General features: G+C 37.3%; 1 protein-coding gene across 1 annotated transcript; it reads left to right on the top strand.

The window, feature by feature from the left end:
* Positions 1–6,548: 6,548 nt before the first annotated feature.
* LOC106940496 (interleukin-1 beta-like) lies at positions 6,549–9,901 on the top strand. The gene is made up of 5 exons (XM_015023254.1): positions 6,549–7,055; positions 7,196–7,442; positions 8,265–8,429; positions 9,097–9,233; positions 9,341–9,901. The coding sequence occupies exons 2-5, from the start codon at positions 7,223–7,225 to the stop codon at positions 9,560–9,562; spliced, it is 744 nt and encodes a 247-aa protein (XP_014878740.1). The 5' UTR covers positions 6,549–7,055; positions 7,196–7,222; the 3' UTR covers positions 9,563–9,901.
* The last annotated feature ends 1,092 nt before the right edge of the window (positions 9,902–10,993 follow it).

Here is a 10,993-nt window from a genome sequence, read left to right on the forward strand (position 1 = left end):
ATCACGGATGCTAACGGTGGAGCGTATCTTACGATTTTAAAACCAGCACATTAACAAACCAATCTGGATTACCGTCCGCCATGGTTGTTGGGTTTCTTCCTGTTTTCACGTATCAGGACGCAGAATAGTGACGTTCAGGTCGGATGGATGCGACCTGGCCGTACAGACACGTCATGTTTAAAAAGATCAGATATGAATCGGATTTAGAACCACATCCAAGAGAATCGGGTCGCATTTGTAAAAATCTGATCTGTGCTGCTCAGGCTGTCATGAAAAGATCAGATTGGTGGCATAACAAGGTGCAGCTGTGAGGGGAGCAGAAGGCAGGCTGAGGGAGAGCTCTCAAAATGAACCTAAAATATACACAAATATTAAGAAAGGCTGGTCAAACGTAGAAACAGAAATTAAAGCTAATTATGAATAAAGAAGAAAGGAGAAAAGCAAACATAACAAGTCATATTGACCCATATTGTTCTTGTGGTATAAAATTCAGATTCTTTCATCATCCAACTTTTTACTCATAGTTTATCTTTGATGTTTTTGGCCAATTGTTGTTTTTTTCCTTTTTCTTATTCAACTTCTGTTTTTGGTCATTATTACTCATTTAGTGACGCAGAGACACAGCAGTACGCTGCGTTGAAGTAACTACATGAGTAACAGCAGGAGGTCAAAACTCAACCGAAGAATTTCCGACTTATTGTTTATTATAGTATTTATTACCATGGTATATTCCACTGTACACAGACTTATTAGTCAAAGTTGTTTCTTTATTTAGTGTCTGTAGGCGCAGGAGTTTGAAGATGTGTGAAAAGCTGAAAAAAATCCCTCGTTGTTGCTCACACTCTGCACTTTGCCATATGAGACGGATTTGACATCTCCAGCAGCTGCTTTGCATCACCTCTGTGAATTCTTGCTTCCTTATTTGTCCTGAACTTTCAGGAAGATGTGAAAGTGCGAAACTGCTGCGTAGAAACAAATTTCCCAGTGCCATCAGGATCTGTTACATTTCAGCAGCAATTAAATGTGTGATTCATGCAGGATCAACAGCAGCAGGTGGTTGCACCACGCCTGGGTGATTAAACCTGCCACAGACACATCATCACATTATGTTGGCTTGAGACAAATCAAAAGATTCCCCTTCTTTTGTTTGATTTGATGTTGACCGTCCAGATTTTCCAGGTTTTCTTCCTTAACGTGACCCAGTCAGACGTCAGACTGAACGTTTGTCTGGTTCATTTTATATAAGATTAAAGTCTTAAACAGTTTATGTTCTACGGCAGGCGTGTTTCATTTTGGGCCATATAAAAAATCTGACTGTTCTTAAAGGGCCGGTTCTGCCAGGATGCATTGATAAAACCCATTAAACTGTTAACATATTAATAAATACTTGTCCCTCCAGGATTTCCTGATTGTTTTTGTGGTTTTTGTAATCAAAATCATAGATTTTGTGGCGCTAATTTATTAATATTTGTAAGAAATGTCTATTTGAGTAAAACATATGATGTTAAATGTGACTTTTTATTCATCACCATATGAATCACGGAGTAAAACCTGACATCAGGCTGAGGCAGCAGTTATTTAAACCCGACTTATTAGACTAATTTCAAGAAATATTTTCAATAAAATCAGAAAAAGTGGAGATCTGTTGATTTTGTTTTGCAGTTTTGTTAAAAACTCCAAATTATTGATATAATTTGGAGTCCAGAGGGCCACAGAAAAAGCTGCAGCGGGCCAGATTTGGCCCTCGAACCTTGAGTTTGACTCATGACGGCAGTTATTTTTGAATTTTAAAGTTTTTAACTGAAACTGCATAAAATGATTAGATAATTACTCGGTGTGTTTTATTGCTGGTGACACTCATTTCATCTCAGTAATTCAAGTCAAAAAGTGAATGTTAAATATATTGATTTATCACAATATATGATAAATATATTATATATATTTATCATATTTATATATATTTATATTTGTCTATTTAGAGGATAGACAAATCCTCTAAATCCTGTTTAGAGGATTTATGTCTGTTGCTTTTTATTATGGGTCTGTCTGACACAATAACACGTTTTACTGGATGATAAATTGTCCCAGACGTTATTGTGTTAGATGATAATATTGTTGTTTTGAGACAATTTACAAGAATTATAATGTCCTAATAATAAAAAACACATTCTCAAAGATCAATAAACTTTAAATTCTAATGAACGTTTAAGACTGGAACTGGACGACATTTTAAATATTCAAAATAAATAAATGAAAACAAAAACAACAAAGAAAATGAATTTTGAAGTCTGCAAACAAAACTGTCCTTAAAAAATGGCCAGTTGAGACCAAAGCATCAAACTGAAGGCTTTATGGTCATAATAAATAATTCATGCATTTAACTGATTTGTTGCGACAGGCCTCATGGAAACCTCAGATTCAGAAATTCTGAATCTAACAGAAAAATGTCAGCCTGATAATGATGTCATGTCCTGTTGGTGCCTTCAGTGTTTCGTTTGAAGCATCGGTCGCTGCGGCGCTGCTGGTTCTGTAGCTTGTATCTGTGTTGGGTTTATAAAATGAGCGCAGTGATTCAGTTTGACCCCCGCTGACCCTCAGAGCTCCGTGGACTCAGTCCCCCGCCTGCAGGTTTGTCACTAAAAGCATTTCGACTCTCCATGCGTCACCTGAAACACATTTATCATTTGTTTGATCATTTGTCTGACTCACTTACTGCTACGTTTTCCAGGAAACTCCTCTCTCCTCTGATGACAATGTTTATATCCTGAAACTCTGTTTGGATACAACGTCTTTATCAGATATGAAACATGGAGAACTTTTTATGGAACCAACAAAAAGTTACAATAATGTTCACTTGGCAGCTTGAATTCATGGAAAATAAAAAGTATCAAGAAGAAGAAAGGAGGAGTACGGGAAAAAATGAAGGAGAAAAGGAAAAAGGGGAGATTAGAAGAGAAAAAAGAAAATAAAAAGAAAGCAAACAGAAAAAATAAAGAAATTTGAATAACATAGCATGAATATCCAAAATGTAAAAAGTGAATATAGACAAAACATACAATTAAATTAAATGTATTATTTATTTCAAACACACAACCAGAACCACAGAAACAACCACAAAGGTTTAAGCTTTAGGTTATTTTACCAAACCTTCATTTATGGCAAAAACAATCCAGATTTCTCTGCTGTGCTTTATGGATGTTTTTAAATCAGTGAATATCTCCACAGTGAACCGTTTTATAATTTTATTTTCTCAATAACTGATCTTAATAATTATTTTTCATCTGTTGCACCTATAAATACTGAATGGATATTTATATGAAAAACAGTTTTTAGATCATCTTTATCAGCATGTTTAGCAGTTTAACACATTCTTACAAAACCAGACAAAAACAGTGAGTAAGAGCACAGAGAAGTAAAAGCGGATCCATTTACAGCCGTCCTGTTGTCACAGAGCTGAAACCCAGAGGTGGAGATCAGCTCCGAAGCCGCACAGCTCAAATATTTCACCAGTGACAGGAAATACTGACGCAACAGTCATAAAGTCATAAAACTGAACTGTCTTCGGCCCAAACTGAGATTCTTCTCCTTTGTAAAAGTTTAATAATTTACTCGTGTTAATGTTTGATAATGATGCAGTAGCTTGTATTTTATGGCTACGTAGCATTTAACTGACTATGATTGGCAGGTGTAGTTGCTGTTTTTCCTGCCAGTATTTATGACCCTCACATTAGTTGTTGTTCATTTTTATGAACTCACTTCACGAAAAGGAAAATAAATGATTTTGTTTGCAGTTTTCTTCTCTCACATACACATTCTGGAATATAAAAATGCAAATTACTAGCTCAGTTATTGTGTTGTTGTTTATTTAAATGTTTATTTTGTTGTCTACATGAGAGCCAAACCCATCAGGGTGACGGTTCGTGCAGCTCTGCAGTGGGAATCCTGCTGGATCGGAGCCAGCGGCTGTTCAACCTGTGAAGTGACGCAGTTCCTGTCAGATGAGGAAATACAGAGGCAGCCGATGTTAAGCAACTACAACGAGCTGGGTCAGGAAAACTGCTGGAAATTTTGTTTTTCAAGTGAACAGAACCACAAAGTCACACAGAGCCACTCAAAGACGTAGGTTAGAAAATGAAACAGGAGAAAATTTGGAATTGCACTTGATGAACTTTTCCTGAGGCAAAAAGTTCGATAGAGGAAAGTTTTCACTTTATTTTCTTTCTTCTTCAGAAGTCATCTGACAACATGGTGTTCAGTCACATTATGAACAAACGTGAAGGGCATATATCATAACTTTTACAAGTTTTTCTACAGTCCCAAGTCTGGAGTTGAGAAACTTTTCAAATAAGAAGAGAGGAAATCAAGGCAGTAAACAGACCTGAGCTCTGCCAAAAACCCATGAAGCTTCACATGAAACGCCAAACTGGACCAGCAGAACCAATCTGAAAACTTAGAGCAAAGGGGACAAGAAGATTTTAGCAGAAATGTTTAACGTTTGGAGACGCAGCAAACCGACACTCTGCCCAGGAATTTAATAATAATAATAATAATAATAATAATACATTTAGTTGTTCATTTCCCTCGCTGGTCCAGATTTTTTGTGCAAGTGTGAAAACAGTCAAACCAGCTCTGATGCGGACCGAGACCCACGTTTTGATTTGGTCTCGTTTCAAAATGAATTCTGGTGTTGTTCGCCTGGGATGTGAATACAGACCAGAATCGATCCCATCCAAGTCTTTTTGGACTTCACGAGCTGCCGTTTCTGGGCCGCGTGGTAAAACTAAGCTCTTCATTGTCGCTGACGCTGCTGCTGCACGTACTGATTGTTCATTTACCACAATGAACAACGAAAAAACTAAGGTTTTCCAGAAACTTACAAACTGGGATCAGGTTTTCAGTTTGGACAGAAGGGAAAGAACAATGTTACTCTGATGAAATGAGAGAAAATGACTTTAACAGAACTAAATAAATACCAAACTCAGTGACGTTCATTGGTATGTTGACAGATACCCGAGTGTCAGGGTAGAAAACAGGAAGTGACTTGGTGAGATAAAACATCTTTTATGGTTCTCAGTGGAGCAATAATAAACAGTCTGCAACCAAATGACTGCAGCAGAATCTCTGTTGGTGAATCTTCTAAAGAACTCCTCCTCGAAACTGCGGAAGCTCGGTCCGTCAGACTGACAGGAAGGTTCAGAGTACATAAAAACTCAGGAGTGGCTCAGAGATGAATTCCTGGAGTCACTCAACAGCTCCTGGAAACGGAGAAAAAGACAAAAAAAGCTGGCGTGATGAGCTTTCAGGAAAATTTCCCCCAAACGCTTGAAGCTGCAGCTGAATCCTCCAGTAAAAACATGCTGGCCAGACAGAGTTGCTTCATAATCAGCACTTTTATTACATGAATACATGTAATTAAGATCTTAGTCATTTGCAGGTCCATTTCCTGAATATTTTTTGATATGGTGGTTAAATAATTAAGGTCTCAAATGGACATTTTATCTACAAAGGGGGGAAAAAGATCTAAACCTACTTGTTACACGTCAGTTATCCAAGTCTAATCCAAGTCCCTAAGTCTGTCATCCAAGTTCAGGTCAAGTCTCAAACGATTTCATTAAATTAAACATTTTTTCATGAACTCCAGGAGCTCTAGGTCAACTCCAGCTGTTGGTTAGGAATCCACGGCTGTGCCATAAACATTTAGTAATTATGTTTCAATCTTATAATATTTAGGAGAGTTATCTTTTTCATCATTTAACATTTAAAAAAAATACTAAAAGGTGATTTATATTATTTTGAAAATAAATCAAATGTAATATTTACCTGACTAGAAATATAAGCAGGACTTTATGAAAAAAATCAGGATTTATCGCTGATATTTTTCATAAAGTTGAATCAAAGAAAGTGTTTTTTTCTCTGTATTGACTTTGTTCATTCCTGTCTTCATGTTTACAACTTCATTTTGTATCACAACACTTTCTTTGGAGGGTTTTCTTCTCACTCTGAGCTGGATTTCTGTAAGAGTATTGGGAAACATTTTACCTTCGTTCTCACGGTTTAGTAAGTAAACAAATGCTAAACTTCTGAATGAACAGAACAGTTAGTGCTTTTATTTTGATATGTTCAGCTGGAAGTCTCTTTAAAATCTGTGTAATATACATATTCATGTCTCTGGTAATACGTTTAGCATCCCGTTACACACTCCACTAATTGAATTTATGTTTGAAAAGTCAAATAGCACAAATATATGGTTAATGGTAACGCCAGCAAAGCGCATCATGGTTCCAGAAGAGCGTTGGCGTCACACAGCAGCGTTCTGTTTACCAAACTAATAATGGATGCTGCCGGCTATGGATTTAAGGTTATTTTAAGGTTATTCAGCCATTGGAGTGAGATACAAGATCATAATTCCAAGATGATTCTGGAGTTGTTATCATTATGTAGTATAAATAAAATGTATATGTATTTTTAAATTATGTGTGCATTTTTACACACATTATAGAATAAACTGTGGTGTGGTCCATCTATCTATCTACCTATCTATATAACATACAGAAATTTAAATTTTTATGTATCGGGTTGTACATTTATGTGAAACTTCTTTTGGAGCTGCTGCTAAAATTTGTTCTAAAAATGGGAAATTATTTATTGTTTTAGATTCACTTCTGATACTTATTGGTTAAACTTTGACAAGATTAAGCAGCAGCAGTTTGTGCTCCTGCTGCTTTGCCAGCCAGCTATAAAACAGCGGAAGCCCATGAAGTCAAAGAGCGAGGTATTATTTACTCTAAGCTATAAAACAGAAACCAGCCCTGAAGCTTCGCATGCCGTGGCGTGGCGTGACGAGCCCTACGTGTCAGAGCAGGTCTTAATGTTGCTCTTAAGTATTTTGCACTCAATTTTGCAATCAGCTTTAGTAAGTACAAGGTTGCATCACCAGTGAGCCGTCCCACTTCCCTATAAAAGGCCAGCGGGTCAGCTCAGGCAGGCAGAACATCAGCACCACTGATAACAAAGCAAACCCAGCAGCACAGCTTCTCTTCACTCGCCTTCTTCAGGTAAACTGGCCTTTACTTGTTGGAACTTCAGCTGCAAATATTCCTAGAAAACTAAGTTAGGGTACTGATGTAGCTTCTGCTGGTTTCTACAAGCTTGAATTTAACCAACATTTCATTTTTGGTCTTTTTTCTCCCCACAGAACTTTGGTTTTTAAATCACAATCCAGATGGAGTCCAAGAAGAACTGCAGCATCAGCCAGATGTGGGCCAATAAGATGCCCAAAGGAGTAGATTTGGAGATTTCCCATCAGCCCCCATCCATGAGGTGCGTCGCCAACCTGATCATCGCCATGGAGAGGCTGAAGTCCGGCATGGCAGAGTCGATCCTGAGCCCCGGCTTCAGCGACGAAAGCCTGCTCAGCATCATGCTGGAGAGCGTGGTGGAAGGTAAGCTCAGATTCTACTTTAAGTCCCTCTAAAGTTCAACAAAGCTGCAGTTTTCAAATGATTACAGCGTTTACGCTTTGTTAGATACTATGGATGCACCGACCCAGTACCGATACCTGGGCTGATACCGATCCGATGCAGAAAAGCAGTGATGAACTATGATTTTTCTACTCAAACAGTCCAGAGATTGTTTAAATTATTTGACTGAAAAGAGAAAAGATAGTGTAAACAAATGGAACATTCATTTTAGGCCAAATGTTTTAAATAAACATTTTCTTACTGATTTGATACAATATGATGTCACATTTTAAACAAAATAAACAAAAATAGGTTTGTGCATAAAATTCTGTAACTTAAATTACCAATGCTATGTTAGCTTAGCTACCTACCTTTTTCTTAAATAAAAAAAATTCTAAATATTCAAAATTAAGCAGACTATAATTGACTTTTGAGCATTTTGAATTGATTCAGAATTTCCAGGACAAGAAATTGCAATTCTCTATAAAATTGATTTTGTTTTTTAATTTATCGATTGAAAAAACTGCACCAGTGCAGCACATTTAAATACAATTAGCAGCTCCACCATCTTGGCCAAACATGTAAATACGACTTTAATTTGTTCGGCCAGAACAGCCAACGTGAAATAAATAATAAAGAAACTGAAACTAACTCAAACAATAAGGTGACTACGTTGGTCAAACATGAAAAAAATAAAAACTGCAGCAAACCTTCTTTCAAATGATTCAGAAAGTGCAATAAGGAATTGGTCCATCTTTAATAAATAAAACAGCAAACTGACCAGGTGTGCACTTCTTCATTTAGAGAGATTCATCTCTGAGAGGACGTCAGCTCGACCGGGTCAGTTCACCAGGAGGGAAGAGCATCCCTGCTCTGTGACGGACGGGCAGAAAAGAAGCCTGGTTCTGGTCCGGAACAACATGGAGCTTCTGGCAGTGATGCTGCAGGGAGGCAGCGACAGCCGCAAAGGTAAAACCGCATTTCAATTCTGCAAATTTCCCTCTTCCTGTCAGATCAGATATTTAGACTTTGCACAACCTCAGTTTTTAATTTTAAGCTTAAACTGAAGGAAAAAGGAGTTAAGATGCAGCTAAATTGGTAGTTTGTGTTACTTAGACATGTAATTTCAAGGAAGCTTTTAGAAAATATGGAGAGCACTGCAAAACCCAAAATCTTACCAAGTATTTTTGATGTAGTTTCAAGTGTAGTTATCCCAGCACACTGGAGATCAGTCAAAAATAAAATAAAAGTAACTTCTCAGCATCATATAGGAGCTTGTTTTAAATGAATAATTCCTTAATATTGATGAAAAGTATCAGCTTCATTGGCAGATTGGTTTTGATGAGTATTTCTTCAAATATTGGAATATTGGAAATATTGGAAATCTTTTTACAGATTGATACTTCATCAAATTAATCTGCTACTTTTTAAAAACAATATTATGGAATTACTCACTTAAAACAATCTTCTAATTCTTGATTGAACATTACTTGTAAGTTGGTTTTGTTTTATTCCAAGTGTACTAAAATACTTGCACTAGAAGCTAGACCAGAAAATACATTTTTAATATTTTGTATTTTTGCAGTGAGGATTACTTTTCTTCATTTATGAACATATTTATTGATTTTTTCCTCAGTTTACCTGAACATGGCGACTTACATTCACCTGACTCCCGACACCGGGCTGGGCCAGCCTGTGGTTCTGGGCATCAGAGACACTGACTTCTACCTGTCCTGCCACAAGGACGGCGACAAACCAACGCTGCATCTGGAGGTAAACTAATCCCACTAATCCCACCGACAGCGATCTGCAGACATTAAATCATCTGAAAGGTCCAGTGAAAAACTTTCTGACTGATCTTCTTTGTTGTTTCTTTCCAGGAAGTGGAGGACAAAACGAGCCTCTCTGAGATCAGCGCAGAAAGCGACCTGAGGCGCTTCCTGTTCTACAAACGGGACACGGGGCTGAACGTCAGCACTCTGATGTCCGCTAACTTCCCCAACTGGTACATCAGCACCGCCACCGACAACAGCCGGCCCGTGGCCATGTGCCAGGAGTCCGCCTCCCGCTACAGAACCTTCAGCATCCAGCGGCAGAGCTGAACCCGGCCTGAAGGGGGCGCTCATCATCGCTGACAGCACAGCCACAGTCTGCTGGATGGACGTGTGCGTGTTCAACGGAGTATTTTACTGTATGTACCAAGTACAGAAAGTATACTGCCTAATGTATTGACTTTGTCAAATTTCTACACAAGGTGGCGCCATTGTGCCGTTCAAAAAGCATTATTGTGTAAATATGGTTGGCTTAATATTTGTGAGTTGATTTTTAATATTTATTTATGTATTTATGCAAAATTGCTAATTTTATATTCATGATCTGGAAATCGGCTTGCTAATCACTGTTTAGAAAACATGCAAATGTATTAAATAAAGATCCAAAATCTAATTTTTTTTATGTGTGTTATTTACAGTTGAACATGTAACTCCACAGAGTGAACACACCTGGTCTTTTAAAACATACTTATAATGCGTTCATTCTCCTTAACTTAAATGAGAAACAATATATAGATATATTTTAATCAACCTCTACCAGCTTTAAACTTTTGAACCTGCCATAAATTTTAGTGGAGCTGATTTTCCGTAAAGAAAGGTCAGATGATCCAGTAGGATTTACCTGACATTTGTTTTTCAGTTGCAGAAAGCCTACAGAGTATCAATAGTAGAGCTGAATCAATTAATCATATTAATTGTGATGAATTGATTACTCAAATAATCAATAATTATCAAATGGAGTATACAGACTCAACAAAATGGCAATTTACTGAACAAACAACATAATCGGAGCAGTAATTAAAGCCAAAACTGTACAAAAATTAATCATATTTGCATTTAAGAAGAAAAATCTTCTTTGGGTTTAATGTCATAATGTTCATAATGTTCTGCCCAGAAATTCTCAAGTGTCAGGTTTAGCTTCACCTGGTTAAATTATAGAAGAAGAAGAAGAAGAGGAAGAAGAAGAAGAAGAAGAAGAAGAAGAAGAAGAAGAAGAAGAAGAAGAAGAAGAGTAAAAATCTCCCATTAAGAACCATTTGCATCCAATTAATAATCCGTTAATCCAAGAAAAATAATCAACAGATAAACTCTACACCGTATCGATGTCATGCTCCAGTGCCACCTACTGGTGGCCTCACCAGCATGCGGGTGAAGTGTTTTCCCACGGACACAACAGAGACAGGCAAAGTGAGGATTCGAACCGGCAACCCACTGATTACGGGACGATGCCGCCATCATCCTAAAATGTTAGAAGTATTTTTTTAACTACAGATTCATCCTTTGTCACGGCTAATCAAGCGGTCGCTAAAGAAATGCTATGTTGTTGTATTTTAGGTAATAAAATGTTTATGTTCTTCTTTAAAAAAGAATTGAAATATTTTTTCAATAATTTTTTAAATTTTAATATAAATGAACAGGGCCGTGCAGAGACCACTAAAGGGGCAGGTGCTCAAAAAAAAAGGGCACATCTTACCGCATTCT

This window comes from Poecilia latipinna, unplaced genomic scaffold (genome assembly GCF_001443285.1).
Source record: "Poecilia latipinna isolate Pla-1442-1.1 unplaced genomic scaffold, P_latipinna-1.0 Scaffold3251, whole genome shotgun sequence".
Classification (NCBI taxonomy): Eukaryota; Metazoa; Chordata; class Actinopteri; order Cyprinodontiformes; family Poeciliidae; genus Poecilia; species Poecilia latipinna.